Genomic DNA, 18,644 nt, shown 5'->3' on the forward strand with positions numbered 1-18,644 from the left:
GCGAATGGTACAAAGCCTGCTTATGAGATTCGGTAACGAGCGAGGAACTCGTGTGGCTGAGCTGTAGTCGTCTTCATTTAACCACCGCCATACATTTCCGGGCCACTTCGTCGGGCTATCACTTGTGGCAGCCAGGTCGCTTCTGAAAAAGAGCTACGTAGCTCAGTGGGCCTCACCTGGTAAAATAAAATAAAGATAGTTGTAGTCTCTTCTTATTCCACTTATATACACGGGAAAGACTCGCCGTGTCCGATGACTTTTTCAGGAGGGGTCCCGCCAGATTTTCGCAAGAGGGGGCGATGATGACTGTGTACTGTATTATGTACCGTACTGTATAATCTCAATTTGGCGATCTGCGATGTAAATTTGGCAAATGCGGACCGTGGCGCGAGAACAAAACGGCCTACTCTTGCGAACGACGTGACGGGATCTTTAACGTCGCCTGCTCTGGGACTCGCTAATGAGCGAGGGAGCAGATGGCACGTCGTACGTCTAGGGCTCGTCACACACCGCAGTATTAATCAGGGCGGCCGCTGGAAATCGAACCGCGAGCTCCTGCAACGAGTTGGGCGACGGTGCTACCCCACGAGGCCGCGTTCTCGAGCTTCTGCAGGGCTTTAAGTGCAGCCCGTGCGGCCGGAAGGGTTCCCCACGTGCTGGGTCTTCTCCGCGTTCTCCCGGCCCCCCTCCCCACACAGAGCCAAACACTCACGAATAGAATCGGCCAGACATCCCAATGTAGGGACCTCCTAAAAAAATATTGGTCCTGGAGGCTCTCCTATACTAATAATAATAATAATTTATTATTGTTTGGATAAGAGAACACATGGAAGCTATTATCGACGTTGTATCGACTGTTGAGAAAAGTATACGCGGGCTTGAAGGGATGGTGGCGAGTGGTCGATACTAGCGGTGGAGTGGCAGCCAAAGGAGGTAACGTGAAGCTGGAGTAATGGGGTCAGCGCTTGTGCAGGGGGCTGTAGTCAACATTCCATGGCAGGTCCGCGAGAGATGGCGATGGATTGGGGAGACCTCCATACAGCAGTGGTTTGATCATGGTTGATGATGATCATGATGGTGAAGATTATTATATATATTTTTTAGAAAAATATATGTTTTAGTTCTTCAAGCAAAGGTAATAATTCGAAAAGAAAAACACGTTACAATGTTGAGTCTGCTGCTGGTAATGCCAATTGCTGCTGCTGATCATCCACGTGATGCTTCTTCTACCGCTGATGATGATGAGATTGTGACCCTTCTGCTGCTGATGAGTATTATGATATTTATGTTATTGCTTTTAATAATGTTATTGATAAATATGATGATGGTGATAATAGTGATGGCAACGATCGTGCTACTGTTGCTGCTGATGGTTTCTGCTGCAGTTGCCGTAGCCGCTGACGGCGATGATGCTGCTGCTATACAATAACACGTGAAGACGCCACGACGCATTTTACTCGCTATTAGGAATCCACTGGAGCTACACATTTAAAAAAATCTAGATTGAAAACTCATTTCTTCAGAACTGCTCTTTGCGTTCATTTTGCCGTCTTTCTCCCGCGCGTCCGATGAGCGCGTTTGGCTACGTAAGGTGCGAAAGAAGTTCAGCGTACCACACGTGCATTGACAGCGACATGTGGCACGCCCCGTCAGCGGCCTCAAATTCACAAGCCAGCGCCGAGAGTCCAACCCCGAGCTCGGAGCAAACTGTGCGGGTGGCTAAGACGCTCCCAGCCAGACGGTAACCGAGGCTCGGTGATCACGCGGCCTTATTGGCAATCCCCTGACACGGGTGATGCGGTGCGGTTCGCGTGGTCACTTCTGCATGGGAAAAAGGGGCAATTGATAAAGCGAGATGGATAAAACCAAGATGGGATTCTCTGCTCCTCTCCACTAGCCCCCCTCCCTCCCACCACCCTGCCCCCCCCCCCCCCCCACCGCGCCAATCTCTACGAGTCGTGTAGCCAGATAACTTCAATTTAGGCCACGCAAATTGGAGTGCTGACAAGGATTGTGAATAAATAAATAATAAACATGTCACAGGCCTTTACTCCGTCGGGCAGATGCTGGGACACTTCATTAGGCACTGCCAGGGGAAGACAAAAACAATTACTTAGATTTCAGTCTCATGCATTTATTTCCCATTTTGTATTAATGCTTTCCGCGGTGCACGGCGCATCTTCTTGTCACGTGTTTCTACTCTTTTTGGGGCCTTCGCAGGAGCGTGCACTGTGAAAGTTCGCGTGTGGCAAGTGCGTAGTGGCGAATCGTGCTGTTATTTTGAGTTTGCTTTTTTAATTCGTTACACACCGCTGCCGTTATTTTGATAGCTACGAGAATTCCCCGCACTCGCCAGTGCGGTTAGAATGGCTGCTGATGGTGATGCTGCTGCTGCTGATGATGATGACAATTCACCAGCTGCTCCTTATGCTCCTCATGATGATGCTGATGCAGTCACGATGCATTCTGCTACAGCCACCCATTATGATTACGACGATGCTGATGCTGCCAATGGTTCGATTCGATGCAACTGCTGCCACTTATGATGTAGCTGTCAATTAAACAGACGACGATTTCGTTGCACGTGCGCTGTCACTGCTGTTCCTGATCATGGTGATGTGCGACTGACATGGTGGCTTATTACCTACAAACACCGTATCGGTGGAGGGTGGTGGGTAAGACTGGTTATTGGATGAACTCCGATTTAATGTGCATCGCGTGTGCGTGCTGTCTTGACGGCAATGTTTTTTTTTCTGCAGCTACTACTGCTGCTGCTGTTGCCACTGCTGACTACTGCAGCAGCTGCTGTGCCTGATGATGATTTAATTAACTTCTGCTGCAGAGAATACGACACGACTGATTCTTCAGCTGCACATGATGCTGCTACTATTGCTTCTGCTGATGATTATGCTCATGACTATTTCACTCATATTGCTGCACATGATGTTGATGGGATTTTTTTTTCCCTGAAAAAAAAGACAACATGAAAAATATTCATATCTAGGAATATCAGCGACGCTGGCAATGGTACTGGCTAGCAGACCAGTGTCCCAATAATGATGATAATTTTGCCAATGCTGCTGCCGCTATAACCAGCACCGCTAAGACCTCCTTGGAGGCCCCGGTCAGAGTGCCACGTGAGGTTCCCTTTGTTCATTGAGGCATTGGTGTTCATCGCCCGTTCACAGCACCTCATCCACCGGTGGAAATTCGTCATCCCTATGGTAGGTCTATCCAGAGGACAAATGCTAGTTATCTCTCTCACAAAGTGTAATACATTTTGTCGAACCCGTAGAGAAAATGAGTTTAGTCAATCCCGCAAACCGGATTTAAACTATAAACTATTAAAAACTATATATATTTTTATTTTACCAGGCAAAGCCCACTGAGCTATATAGCTCTTTGTCAGAAGCGATTAGGCCACAAATGATAGCTCAGTGAAGTGGCTTACCACGTTAACAATTATAGCAACCAAATACTCTGAACGGATAAATTTCGATTTAAAGCTTTCGTGACTGCAAGGATTCATCTTCTTTGGTTCTTTCGGTAAAGTCACGTAGAATGAGAATAAAATAATAAATTGATAAAATAAAATAACACAATAATATTCTCACGACGTTTCGGCCACAACACAAGCGGCCTTCATCAGGTGAAGGGGACGAGACTGTCTGGAGGACAGTGGCCGAAACGTCGTGAGAATATTATTGTGTTATTTTATTTTATCAATTTATTATTTTATTCTCATTCTACGTGACTTTACCGAAAGAACCAAAGAAGACTCTGAACGGATGTTTCTGTGTGGAGGGAAAAACCGGAGAAGCCGGAGAAAAAAATCCACGCAACCACGGGGAGACACGCAATCTCCAAATATACTGGCGTCAGGGTCAGGATCGAACCCACACGCTCCTGTATACCAGGCGACGAAGTTAACATATCGCCACCGCGGACTTGAACTCTGCGGACCTTCCCGATGGCGAGCCGCTCGCTGAGCTACTTGACCTAGGTGTTCAGCGAACAAAACAAAAATCCCACACGGTCCGTTCTGGTGCCCTCTCTTGTATGAGGCCCACCCAGGAGAGATGTCCCCTTGTGTTGCCCGCCTCCCTGCATGCCCGCTCCTATTTCCCCCCCCCCCTCCCCCACTGCTAAACGATGACAATTAAAATAATAAGACGACAAAACTTTTGTGTTTTATAGATATATTTGTATATTTGTACATACTAATATCACTGGCGGCGATGGCAATGGCGAACGCTGCTGGCCGGATTAGTGGCTCGCTCGCTCACTCGCTCGCCTCGTCTCGCTGTGTCAAGAGCGCTTTGAGCAGCCCTGACATTTACCTTGTGGGATCTCACGGGAGGAATCGCCTGCTCCTCGGCAGCGCCTCGCCGGTAATGAGTTTACCAGCTCTCTATTCTTCCCCAGCGCGGATGTCTTATGCGATTTACCAATTAAATAAAACATAACGGGCGAATTGGGAGTGGTTTTCTTTCTTCGTTTAAAAATATAAAAATAAAAACCGCGTGGATGTCCATTAATGGAACGCGAGGGCGGCGCGGATTGAACACGGGGGGGGAGAGGGCTCTTTCACGGTGGTGTTGCTCGTGAGTAAATGTTTATTGTCGTTTGTGGCGTGCCTGCTCGGTGTCAAGCAACAATCAAGCGGCGCTATCAGACGGCGGCTGCACGCGTTTTGCCAGCAGCGGCATGGTGTGTGGATGGCTTAGGCACTGGCACAGGGAATGAGATGCCCCCCCCCCCGTCCCCCCCCCCCCCAACGTTTCGTAGCTCTGCGCCCGGGCCGGGACCCTCCGACCTATGACCCCCGGTGCAGTTACACCGCCGGTACTGTTGCTAGCTATGGCACTGTGTTTGCACAGCAGTGCATGTGTGCGAGTGTGCGACCTTAACGTGCACGTAGCCTGGCACGAGCGCCATGGTGACGTCGCCGCCACTTAGTGGCGAATGGCGGTTGTTGTTGTTGTTGTTGTGTTTATAGGTCGGCACAGAGAGCGGTGGCGCGGTGGTTAGCTGCGCTGCGCTACAAACCCGTCGACCAGAGTTCTATTCCCGCTCACGGTCAACGCTAGTGACGATTATCTGAACCGGTCCTGGGCCTCCTGTAGATCGACACAGCCTTAAATGAGTATCTGGTGTTGCTGTCTAAATATCAGCACCGGGGAGACAAAGGCGTTCGGGCGTGCCGGTCCTTTATAGGTGCTCGCTGTATACAGCACTTAAACAATCCGTCTGCTAAGGCTATACGGCGGGGAGGGGACCTCTGTCATTCTCACGCGAGTGGTGTCGCCTGCGTGTGCACACACAGCACTCGACATTATTGCGCCCGAACGCCACGGCCCGCAATGCCCTTCCCATCTCAGCGGCTTTGTCCACAACCGCCACAAATATCCCACGGCGCGTTTCGGTATTCACGTTGCGAAATGACGATGTCGGTGATGATGATGATGATGTTGTTGGTGTAAAAATCGGGCGAACGCAATTTCCACCGTAATTCATCTCGTTCCTTGCCAAGCGCCGAACGTTAAAAAAAAATCCACGACGCACAGTGGGAAGCTCACTGACCCGCACCACCAATGCAATCCACTCCCATCGTTCACAATGTTATCTTAAGTGCCTCTTTCGCTTCAAATGAAACGGGCACGAACACAAATAAGCTCGGCCTACGTATGAACCCCCGGGTTCTGGCTATTCATGCCTGTTCATTATAAAAAAAACAAACTTTTTTTTTAATCATAGTACACCTCGATTTGCGTCGGGGATGCGTTCCTGAAAGGTGCGACGGCGACGAATATCGAAACGACGTCAATCAAAGCGACTTCCAGCGGTAGGTGGTCGTGGTGGTGAAGCCGAAGGGCTGAGAGGCGACGGATAACGAGAAGGGAGCGGGCGATACGGTCAGTGACTTGAGTTGTGGGCTTGAGGCGACGCAAACCGGGTGGCGGTTTCCATAAAGTGACGACGTATTTTCGAAACGACGTAAAAGGCAGAGACGTAATTCGGCATATTACTGTAATAATAATTTTGGTTTAACATGCAGGCTTTCGCGACCAATATTATCCATAATACAGTATCATCCAACATCATCCGACACAGCCAATTAGTAAGGGTTGTTACCTGGCAAACCTTACTAATTGGCTGTGGCGGGTGGTGGTGGGTTTCACGACACATTTATATTTATAGGATCTAACCCATAAAACCTGTATAATCATATTTAGTTTACCTGGCCTGCTCGCTCGGCGGTAGAGCGAGCTGCTCACAATTGGAGAGTCGCGAGTTCACAGCCTGGTTCGGGGGTTGACTCAGCCCGTTATTCCTCTGGGTTCAATAAAAATTAGTACCACATTGTGGTTACATCATCACGGGCCATGGGCAAACAGCCCGTAGTAGGTGTACACTGCACATTTCGTAATTTGTTTAAACTTTCCTCTCCCTTGTGCCAATATGATCAAGTCGTGGCCACATCTTTCTGGCACCAATCTCTTGTGTTGTCGTTGTCAAGCCATTGTGTGTTAGGTATTTCTCTCTCTCTCTCTCTCCGGTTCCTTACATTTTTCCGAAAAAAGAAACCACTTTTAATTTTCCTGTTGTTGTCCATCTTTCTACATGTGTGTCCAAAATCGTGCCAGTGTCATTCTCATTACTGCCTGCATCATCATCATCATCATCGTCGGGTGGTCTTCTTCTGTGTGCAAACCTGTTTCCTACTTCAACTTTGGGCACTCTTTGGGTCCAGCTTAGATGGAGTATCCCTCCTGTGGCAGTACATTTTGTCAAAACGTTTCGATATCTCACATCGGGACGTTCCCCGGGGTGCAACTGGAATTCTAAGACGGCATAAACCCCGACCACCATGCACCCTGCACATCGCTAATGTCAACCCTTGCACGGTCTGCGTTGCAAAACGAAAGTCGTCGGTCAATGAGCTCTCAGCCGAGTAAGTGAAGGGGGCCAATTGCGAGAGATAATAACACTCAAGGAGCTCTTACGTGGAAAAATAAAGGACAAATGATAAGGGGTTAATTGCTACCAATGTGCTTCTACGTAGTTAAATTACTTAAATGACGGGACAGAAAATAGGTCTCTCAACGTGCGTGTAAAGTACTTATTTTTTCACAAAATATAATTAATTTTAATGGGCTCTTCAATTGCTTAAATAAAGGATGTCGATGTAAACTGATAATTAATCTCAATGTGCGTTCACATAGTTGAATAAAGAACATGCATCATGCGAGGCAAGGATTCTCAATAGGGGGTTTAATCTACTAAATAAAGAACCCTCGATCCAAAATAAATGATGATAACATTTCAATCTATCCAGGTCACATGACCATAGCCTGTATGATCTCGAAAGCTAAGCAGTACGGAGCCTGTTTAGATTGTTGCTAGGATGCTGGCAATACCACGGATTTCAGTCTTGGGTTGCGAGGTGGGGGGCATATTGCAGGCGAAAAATAGATTATTTAATCCATCTGTGCACAGCTCTGGGCGTTATCCCTTCGTGCGCATGCATGGGGCTTCTCCAGGTACAGTACTTCACTCTATTCCCGCACGAAGCCAAATAAAACTAGGACCAAAAAATACCCCAAACTAACAGGACCCTCCCGTAAAGGAGTCTTAAGGCTGGGTGAGTTGTTACGGATTAAGGGCTTGTCGTTGTGATTACGACCGGATATTTGTAGAAAAAGAGCTTCATAGCTCATCGGATTAATCCAGTCCAGTAGCGTAACGAGCGTGGGGGCAGGGGGTGCTTGCCCCTACTCCCCTCTGGTGGCCAAAACTACGAGTTTGGACCGCCTTGACAACCACCACGAGATTTGTTTTCTAAATCGTAAAAAAAAAACGCATTTTAATTTGTTTTAATGAAAATGCTTTCAATTACGTTGCACGCTTTATTTTAACTTCATTGAAGCGCTAACGCTGAGTGACCGTGCGAGACGAATTCAATATTGGGGCACCACGTGACCAATTGGCCTAGCCCCTGAGGGGCCGTCCATAAATGACGTCACGCACCTGGGAGGTGGGGGGGTCAGACATTTGTGACGATGTGTGACGAGGGGGGGGGGGGGCTGAGAAATATGACGTCATATCAAAATGCGCAACTTTAAATAAATATAGACAACACGTTCTACTTAATTAAATAGACTTTTTAAATAAATGTTCTCTCCTACAACATCAGAGTGCAGCGCCACATTAAATACGCACTACAATGGCAATAGTTTAAAGCGATTTGAAGCATGTTTTATATTTTTTGGGGGGGGGGGGGAGCAGAGCTTTGTGACGTCATATTTAAGGGGGGGTCTGACTTTTTGTGACGCCGTGTGACGAGGGGGGGGGTCAAAAATCGTCTAAAAATCGCGTGACGTTCTTTATGGACGGTCCCTGAGCTGATAACGTCGTTACCACGACACTGCTCCAGTCTAAATAAAGATTCTGATTGCGATGATCACCGTACACAGAAAATGAGCAAACTGGAACTCACACCGTGCCCGGCACTGCCATTGGTTGTCACGTGAGGGGTGACCCCGTTCGGGCTGTTGACCGCTCATCGAACAGAGGTGGAATGAAGAAGTTAGAGCCACAACAGGGATCAATCACAGAAGCGAGAAAGGTCCGGGAATGCGAGACTGAAATATTTTCTGGCACGTACTGAGAAGAGACGGAGAAGATGCCGTGAGAATGGCTGATGGGGGGAATGGGAGTGTTTGGTGCAGTGCGATGCGATACCAGGATGCTGTTTTACATTTTTCTTCCTTCCCCAGCACCTCCGATTCGCGCGGTTGGCTATGTACGGTGCGAAATAAATTCTACGTATGTACGTGACGAGAGCAGAGGTACAGCATTGAAGTTCATGGAGAAAGGAAATCTGAACAGCTGACCCCAAGCAATAGCGAGGGACGTCTGTGTTAGAAGACGATGTAACGCCATGGGTCTCGATGTAAGTCTACGGACCTCTGTGTAAGGACAGCGTGTTGGGGTCGTGCCGCGTGTCGTCTCGTGCGGCACCACGATAGTCTCCGTCACGGATCGACCCCGTGGGAGAAAGAGAGCCGCGTGTCGGTCCCCCCGAAAGAAGCTCTCGCAGCACGTGGAGCAAACAAACATCGCTCATCGCCGCGGACTCGTCGCGTCCACGAGCCGAGTCCGCACGCGCGAGCCGTACAGAGCAACCGCGGCGACCCCCCCCCCGCCCCCCTGCACGGCGACAAAGGAGCCTCTGGGCGAGGAGGAGGAGGAGAGACGGCTGAAGCCGCCACCACCACCGCCGCTGCTGCTGCTGGCGGTGATGAATCATGGGACGTGGCAGCGGAGGCATCTCCACGCCAATGCCGCGAGAGAGAGAGAGAAAGCGACCGGAATTGTAAAGACGACCCCAGCGCCGCTTGAGTTTCTCTCTCCGAACAAGCAATTACACCCAGGAGGAAATCAGCACTTTGATACAATTTCCTTGCCTCCCTCCCTGCCTCCCGCACCGAGCCTGTCATCCACTCTGCGTTGCACCGCTGCCGCCACTGCCTGTCGAGTTGCGAATGATTCCGATAATTTACGTAGATGAACGCACACGCGCGCACACACAAAAGACAAAGGCCCCTCGTATAGACTTCACAGGATGTTGGGGGCAAGTGCTGTTAGCGAGTGGCACCAATGGTGGTCGACAAGGCACGCGAAGGGATGGGTGACCAGCACCACGCCCGGCGGCCTTTGTCTCGCCATTGCCGATGTTTACACACCAGACCAGGTGCGCATTTGAAGATGAGTCGACGAACTAGGGGATGCTCTGAACCGATTCAGATAATCGTCACCGGTATCGGTGACCATGAGCGGGAATCGAACTCTGAATTCCCGGTTCGTAGTGCAGCGTTGTCCTAACCGGTGCGCTACCGCTCGCCATTTACAGCCATCACACACCATACAAAGACCCCCCGTATAGCCTTAACAGACTGTTGGGGCAAGTGCTGTTAGCGAGCACCTATGAAGGCCGGCACGGCACACGAGGGGGTGGGTGGCCAGCACCACGCTCGGCCGCCTTTGTCTCCCCAGTGGATGATGTTTAAACACCGCACCAGGTACTCATTTGAGGCTGAGTCGACCTAGGGGAGGCCCATGACCGGTTCAGATAATCGTCACCGGTGTTTGCCGTGAGCGGGAATCGAACCTGGGTCGTTGGGTTCGTAGCGCAGCGCGCTAACCGATACGCCACCGCTCCCCGTGCGCACACACACACACTCATGTCATCTTGCCGGACAGGTCGCATTAAACCCGGGAGAGGTGTGGTGGGGGGGGATCCATCCATTTATTCGCGGGCAAAAAGGCTCCGCTCGACAATCCCGGGGCGCGTTCACTGCGCGGCCCGCCGCCTCGATCCCCGCGGGCCCCTCCAGCGACCGACAAACCCAACCAAGACGGCGGGCGCGCCGACCGCCGACGCCGCTGGCCATCGCGACATTTTATCTCGCGATCAATCACCGGGCGGCCATTCATTTAATGGGCCAAGAGGCCCGCCGAGGACCACTGTGGCCCGCTCGTGAGAGAGCGCCGGGGCAATGCGCTGCTGCTGCTGGTGGTGGCTGCTGGTGGTGGCTGCTGGTGGTGGCTGGTGGTGGCTGCTTCTGCTGCTGGTGGCTGCTGGCGGTGGCTGGTGGTGGCTGCTTCTGCTGCTGGTGGCTGCTGGTGGTGGCTGGTGGCTGCTTCTGCTGGTGGTGGCTGCTTCTGCTGCTGGTGGCTGCTGGCGGTGGCTGCTGGTGGCTGCTTCTGCTGCTGCTGCTGGTGGCTGCTGGTGGCTGCTTCTGCTGCTGGTGGCTGCTTCTGCTGGTGGTGGCTGCTGGTGGTGGCTGCTGGTGGCTGCTTCTGCTGGTGGTGGCTGCTGGTGGCTGCTGGTGGCTGCTTCTGCTGGTGGTGGCTGCTGGTGGCTGCTGCTGGTGGCTGCTGGCGGTGGCTGCTGGTGGCTGCTTCTGCTGCTGGTGGCTGCTTCTGCTGGTGGTGGCTGCTGGTGGTGGCTGCTGGTGGCTGCTTCTGCTGGTGGTGGCTGCTGGTGGCTGCTGGTGGCTGCTTCTGCTGGTGGTGGCTGCTGGTGGCTGCTGCTGGTGGCTGCTGGCGGTGGCTGCTGGTGGCTGCTTCTGCTGCTGGTGGCTGCTTCTGCTGGTGGTGGCTGCTGGTGGTGGCTGCTGGTGGCTGCTTCTGCTGGTGGTGGCTGCTGGTGGCTGCTGGTGGCTGCTTCTGCTGGTGGTGGCTGCTGGTGGCTGCTGCTGGTGGCTGCTGGTGGTGGTGATGGCTGTGCGCTGGGCGTCACACAAAAGCGCGCGTGGGAAGAGGCGTGGAGCCCCGTGGAGTTAAAGGTGGGGCGGGCGGGGAGATTCCACGGGGAATCCACACGGATACGGAGGCACCAAATGCCAAGCTCGAGTTCAGATGCTAACAAACGATAAAAAGGTCGAGGAAAAATAGCGCTAATTAATCGCTCTCATCTCCGTTATTGCCTGTATTTCTCTCTTCTATCATCTCATTACATATCTGTCCCGTATGTCAGTATGGATGTATGTTGGACTTCTTTCGCACCGTACGTAGCCAACCGTGCTCATCGGAGGTGCGGGGGAAGGACAACAAACTAAACACAAATAGCAGTTCTAAATAAATTAGTTTTAATTTTAGAGTCTACATCTCTGTCATCTCACAGAAGGCATCTTCTCATCTGCGTCTCTCTTCTACCGCCGCGTCTCTGAACAAGCGTGCCTACGACAGTATCTCTCTTCCGCCATCTCACGACGAGTTTATACATGGAAAGTGGAGGAGGGGCTCAACATCGCATGTCGTGATTCGCCTCCCCATGGGCCCACGGCAATCACCGCGTATGCAATAAAGGCGGCGGTCGCGACTGCAGCGGGATATCCGGGAAAGCAATTTTAATGTTTGGGATTTGCGCCACCACGCAAGGCAAACGCGATGAGGAACTCCAGCTGCGAATTCCCCCACCCCCCCGCCCCTCGCCCCCCACTCTTGGATGTTCGGCAGAAGACAAAGGCAGCTGCAGCGAGGATCGAGACGTTGAACTTCACACGGACTGGGCCAATAAAAGCGCTGAGGACATGCGCGGCCACCGCGGTCGACCCCGACTCAACCCCCACCAGGTGCGCGCGAGGGCCCGACGAGCCAAACGCCGAGGCAGGTCGAGAGGTGGTGGCCAGCAACCCCGCCGTGCGCGTGGCCACTGAATGTCCCAAATCGTTTACAGCGCCGCTCAGGCCTCCGCTGCCCGATGTCCGATGCTGCGTCCTTCGCAAAGGGATTTTTTACCGTACTTGACCCCCCCCCCCCCCCCCCTTAAGGTGGTCCAGTGAAGGTTTGGGGAATGGGGCGAGCTGGGGGCCGGGTTGGCTGCCGCTCGCCGCTGATGTGAACTGTCGCTGGTGATGTAATCGGCCGTGCCCGCTGTTCGGAGTGCAATGCGCTCGCCACGGTGACACCGCTCTACCTGTCGGCCCCTTTGTCAATCCACTGCTGTCGATCGTGAGAGGCCGCTTGACCGTACTTCATTGCCGGTTGGAAATTAATTTATTCTCTATTCGAATAAATTTGTAGTTTACCAGGTAAGGCCCCTACTGAGCTATAGAGCTCTTTTTTAAGAAGCGACGTGGCCACAAATAATGAAGCGGCTTATCATGTGGCAATTTATAGCAGCCAAATACTATAAACGCATGTTGCTGGATGTGGAGGGAAAATCCAGAGGACCCGGAGAAAAATCCACACGACCACGCAAACTCCAATTATACATGCGTCCGGGTCTTGATCGAACCGACGACCTCCTGCATACCAGGTGAGGTAGTTAACAGTTCAGATATCACTCGCCACTGATGGTAGCCGCGGCCGGGAATCGAACTCGGTTCGCTGGTTTCAAAGCGCGGTTGCGCTAACCCGCCTGCGCTACCCCTCCGTCCCAGCGCGGCGTGTGTTCCGTGTGCCCTGTGTACATTGTCGATGTTGCAACGCAGGCGCCAATCCCACGCGCTCTGCGGCAGATGGACACCCACACAGCCAGGTGCGCCCACAGTAACGCACGGGTGTTTCCGCCTCTGATTATCAGTCAGAGAGCCGCTCACTGTTCAACGGGGAGAGGGGGAGGGAAGCAACTCCCGCGCGTTCACAATTCACGCTTAAATCCCCAGCTCTGAGATTTCTCCCAGACAGCGACATGTTCACACGTCGAATAATCACTCCGCTAACCCTTATTAAATTATAACTGAACCGTGCATTACTTGAGGTTGCTCGCGTTGAGCGATGACTGTGTGAAGCCGTGATGTCGTTATATTTACTCTGGTTATTATTTATGCGGTTTTTTTAGGGCCATGCTACGCTTGTTATTGTGAGTATACACCGCCAAAATGCTTACGTTGGCCCGACGTTGGCGTGAGCTTGCGCCAATGCAACGACGAACGTCGACCCAACATCCGCCTAGCGTTGCCCCAACGTCGACCCAACGTCGACCCAACGTCTGCACGTTCGCCCAATAATTCACCAAATCCCGCCCGCACGACCACTCACCGCGGCTCTGCGGAGGCTTCTGCGTGCGGTCCCGCACGATGTTGATCTCGTAGACGGGGCCGAACTGCTCGAACAGATCCCTGAGCTCCTTCTCGCTCCACGAGCGCGGGATCTGCCCCACGAACATCTTGATGGCGTCCAGGTCGGGCTGCCCCGCCGGACCGCCGTGCTCCAGCGAGCCGTTCATGCTGCCCCCGCCGTCTTGGCCCATGCTGCTCTCGGCAGCGGCGGAGGAGGAGAGAGCAAAGGGAGAGGAGCATGAGTTCAAAAGAGGGGGGTGGCGAGTCAGTGTTTGTACGTCGGTGTGTGTAGGGAGCGGTGGCGCGACGGTTAGGGCGCTGCGCTACGAACCCGGCGACCCGAGTTCAATTCCCACTCGCAGCCAACACCGGTGACAATTACCTACAAAAACCTTTATTATGAATTACCTAACCGGTCCTGGGCTTCCCCAGGTCGACTCGACCTCAAATGAGTACCTGGTGCAGTGTGTATACAACATCAGCTTTGGGAAGACGACGATATTGGGACGTATTCTTAGTTTTTTCGGTAAAGTCACGTTGAAGAGAAACAACAAAATAACAAAATATATATAAAACATGATCATGATGATCATGATGACCGTTTGAGTTATGGTCGAAACGTCGTGAGAATTTTTTTTTTTATTGTTTTATATATATTTTGTTATTTTGTTGTTTCTCTTCAACGTGACTTTACCGAAAAAACTAAGAATATGAATTACTGCAGTCACGAAAGCTTTAAATCAAAATTTATATTGGGACGTGTCGCTGGCCACCCACCCATTCGTCAGCCGTGCCGGCCTTCCTGAGTTGCTCGCAAACAGCACTTGCCCCGCAAGTCTATTAAAGTCTATACGGGGGATCTATGTCTGTATACGTGCGGTAGGGCTGACGAGGAGGGACACGCGAAGAAGCCAAGTGAACAAACGAGAGAGCGAGAGAAGAATCGGGTGCGGAGAGACTAAGGATTACAAAGGCGATTGGAAAGAAGACGCACTTAGATTTAGCGAGAGGGAACGTTGCATTCACAATTCACATTAAATTCTTCCACGAGCATTATACAGCCGTTTATTCAGTTCTCGACGCGACACATCAAAGCGGTAGCCGTCCCCCGTTCGAGTTAAATATGCATCTCGCTCCCCTTCGAGTCGAGTCACTCGGACCGCACGCACGCCCAAACCACTCGGCATTCATTTTAAACGCAACATAACTGGATTTTCTCTTTCATATCTCCACTCTCCTCTATCTCTCGCGCGCGCGCGCGCGTGCGGGACGTTATCGCAAAATTCCCCGCGACAGCGCCCATTTGTCGCGGAGGCAGTCCCCGATGCGGAGGCGCCGTTTAAATCGCCGCGTGGCGTCCGCCCCAGGTCGCCTCTCAGGGCCCTGCACTGCGCCGCCGACGACGACGACGCCGCCGCCGCCTTTTTTGGGGAATTTACGATCCTGGCCCTGTCGAGCCTGGCCCGTGCGGTATCGGCCGACGTGGCGACGCGATTCCTTTGTGTTTTTATTCATATGGAAGTAAAAAAAAAAAATGTATTTCAATAAGAGCTCGGTACAGAGCACGAACCGCTACGCAGGGACGGTAGGGTAAGAGAAACTCTGCGGATCTAAGACCCAGAACTCTGTGCTGCTGGGATGAGAGGAGAGGGGGTTGAGCTGGGGGGGGGGGGGGGAGATTGGGCTCACTGTCCCACCCGAATGGGGATCGCGAGCGGGGATTTTTGTACTTTTCTGTGGGGAAGGGAAAGATGAGGGTTAGGTCAGGGAGTAGAGCGAGCGGGCAGAGAAAGAGGTGGGGGGATTGCTTAGTCCCGTTCCGTATTAACCCACGGTGGAAAAGTGGCGGTTCCATAAATGTGGCGACTTCACGGGGTCAAAAAAGTATTAAAATCATCACACTGGTGAATGTTTTGGTGGGAACGGTGAGCAGTGTTAAAAGTTGGCATGTATTGTTATCAATGTTGCTCTTGTTATTGTGAAGGTAAGTTATCTGTGGTTATAAACTCGGGAGTGGAGAACGCGAATGGGCAGCGGGAGAGTTTCGGAGCCACGGCTGGACCGGACATTGTCCAGAGAAGGCAACAATTGCAGTTTTCGAAACCGTGGCTTATTACTGGCATAAATCGATGTTCTGACACGCACACAGACGTGCTATCGCTCTCCCGGTGCAGATGAAAGATGACAATTTTTGTTGTCGGCATCTTAGGAAAAGCGCCAGCGTTACGCGTGTCAGGGCACGCCTTCGCACACCCAGGGGTGATAGCGACGCCCTTCGTGAGCGTCACGCGTGCCACGTGCTCGTAAGCGGCGTGTCAAGCAACAGCAAGGCGACTTTGTCGACGCAGCCCCTACCCAATAAAGAGACAAGAGAGAGCAGCAGCAGCAGCCTCGAACGCGTCTCCGATGTCGAGTCGTCCCCGCGCCGCCACTCGTCTGAACTCATCGTTCGTGTCAATTCCGCACGCCGTCACCTCCGTGAAGAATCAATGTCCACGCGGACCGTGAAGAATCAATGTCCACGCGAACCGAATTCGCCGTGACGCGCCCTCACGCTCCTGCTCCATCCGCCTGGCCGCGCAGTCCGCAAGCCGCGAACGTGGAGGGAATGCCGCGTCACGGCACCACAGGGATGAGTGTAGCGTAGCAGCAACCCCCTGCCCGCCGCCACCCACTCCCAAAACAAAGAAATCGCGCTGATTCTGTGTGTAATTCTGCGTGTGATTCTGTGTGTGATTCTGTGTGTAATTCTGTGTGGGATTCTTGTGTGATTCTGTGTGTGATTCTGTGTGTGATTATGTGTGTGATTCTGTGTGTAATTCTGTGTGATTCTGTGTGTGATTCTGTGTGTGATTCTGTGTGTAATTCTGTGTGTGATTCTGTGTGTGATTCTGTGTGGGATTATGTGTGTGATTCTGTGTGTGATTCTGTGTGGGATTCTGTGTGAGATTATGTGTGTGATTCTGTGTGTGATTCTGTGTGTGATTCTGTGTGGGATTATGTGTGTGATTCTGTGTGTGATTCTGTGTGTGATTCTGTGTGTAATTCTGTGTGTGACTCTGTGTGTGATTCTGTGTGGGATTATGTGTGTGATTCTGTGTGTGATTCTGTGTGTGATTACGTATGTGATTCTGTGTGATTCTGTGTGTGATTCTGTGTGTGATTCTGTGTGTGATTCTGTGTGGGATTATGTGTGTGATTCTGTGTGTGATTCTGTGTGTAATTCTGTGTGGGATTATGTGATTCTGTGTGTGATTCTGTGTGTGATTCTGTGTGGGATTATGTGTGTGATTCTGTGTGTGATTCTGTGTGTAATTCTGTGTGGGATTATGTGATTCTGTGTGTGATTCTGTGTGGGATTATGTGTGTGATTCTGTGTGCGCGTGCTGTGTAGGGGGTGCGGTGTGCGGAGCGGTGGTGCAGCGGTCAGCGCGTTGCGCTACGAACCCGGCGAACCGAGTTCGATTCCCGTTCGCGGCAATCAACACCGCTGATAATTACCTGAAACGGTCATGGGCCTCCCCTAGGTCGACTCAGCCTCAGATGAGTACCTGGTCACGATGTGTAAACATCGCCACTAGGGAGACAAAGGCGGCCGGGCGTGGTGCTGGTCACCCACACTCTCGTGTGCCGGGGCCGGCCTTCATAGGTCCTCGCGAACAGCACTTGCCCCAACATTCTTGTGAAGGCTATACGTGTGATGTGTGCGTGTGTGTGTGGATGCCCGTATGTGTGGGCGTGTGTGTGCGTGTGTGAGTGAGTGCGTTTCCTTGGGGGTGATGTTTTACCGCAGATTGCAAGAAATTCTCGTAAAATGTCATCAGGCACCAGCGCAATCACGGGACAGATATTACAAACAGCCCGCACAATTAACCCCGGAGCCTATGCATCCCTTGGGGCTCGTGGGCTGTTCGGTGAAGTGGGGTGAGGTGGGGGTGGGGGAGAAAGCTGCCTTGATCCGGAGACATGGAGGGATTTTGACTGAGAGAATCTGGCTCTGAGGCTCGCGAAAGAGAGTGAAGTCCAATTATTTTAATTCATCATCGTCATTATCAAGATCGCCGCCACGATCATCCCGCGTAAGCCAAGTTATTGCCTTGTCGGCAAATTGACCCCTAGGGATGAACTCTCTTTGTGCACCTGGTTCATGCCAATCAATTTCTGTACGAGGGGCCTGCCCACGCCGTGCGGGTCGTGGGGGTCATTTGGACATACTTCATCACGCCGGTCAGTACAGGGCGTTGAAGTGGGAAGTGTAAACTGCGGAGCGTATATTTTCAGTCCAACGATGCACTGCCCTTTGCCGTCAAGCCACATAGCCCCTCAAGGACCCGAAAGCGCTTGTTATGCATGGTGGTCGCCCCCATCCACGCAAAATCTAGGCTCGAACACGCCTTAGCTTCCGATATCTGACGGGACTGGGCGATTTCTGGATTATTTGTCCAAGGGCTTGTGCTGTTTATCAGCTGGAAAGAGCAGATGTGTGTTGTCACGGCGAGGGTTTGTAAATAGAGATCAAATTTGAGCGAAATCAAAGAACCAATTTAAACGGAGTGAAAGTTTGGACGGACAAATGTGTGCAGAGTGGCTTACCCAAATGTCTGGACAGCAAAGACTCGTTAAGTAAATTGACGCATCAATTAAATCAATTTCTTTCATCATCCTCATCACCACCGCCACCATCATCATCTTCATTATAATTCTTAAGACAAATATTGCCTTGTAGCAAATTGGCCCAGAGAGATCATTTTATTGGTAAAAAAAAAACAGTGATGGGTTGCCACAGGGAGGGTTCGGGGAAGGAGATCGCGGGTAATCGTTTGAGCGTCCAAAATGTTTGGACCGATCTATCTGCATTTGCTCAGTGAACGCGATATTCGTTATTTATTATTATAATAATAACCGGTGTGGGATTTGTGAAGTTTTGTGCCCGGTACCGGTTCAGACACCGCGACTGTGCGGGCTCGCGCAGTCGCGCTGCTGCTGGTTCCACTGCCAAAGCAGCAGTAGCAGCAGCAGCAGCAGCGCCGATGTATTAATCGACGACGCACTGCTGGGGTGAGCGGGTGG

General features: G+C 51.7%; 1 protein-coding gene across 6 annotated transcripts in view; it reads right to left on the minus strand.

Annotated features, from left to right (window-relative positions):
- Nucleotides 1-18,644, minus strand: part of LOC116945640 (CUGBP Elav-like family member 1) — a 285,868-nt gene that overhangs the window by 46,286 nt on the left and 220,938 nt on the right. For all 6 annotated transcript variants that reach the window (XM_076069475.1, XM_032960154.2, XM_076069478.1 and 3 more), the window contains exon 4: nt 13,555-13,766. In XM_076069475.1, coding sequence (XP_075925590.1) covers nt 13,555-13,766 — 212 coding nt within the window. The remainder of the gene's footprint in view (nt 1-13,554; nt 13,767-18,644) is intronic.

Source organism: Petromyzon marinus, chromosome 24 (genome assembly GCF_048934315.1).
Source record: "Petromyzon marinus isolate PM22_M1 ecotype Great Lakes invasive population chromosome 24, UKy_Petmar_22M1.pri1.0, whole genome shotgun sequence".
In the NCBI taxonomy this organism is placed as follows: domain Eukaryota; kingdom Metazoa; phylum Chordata; class Hyperoartia; order Petromyzontiformes; family Petromyzontidae; genus Petromyzon; species Petromyzon marinus.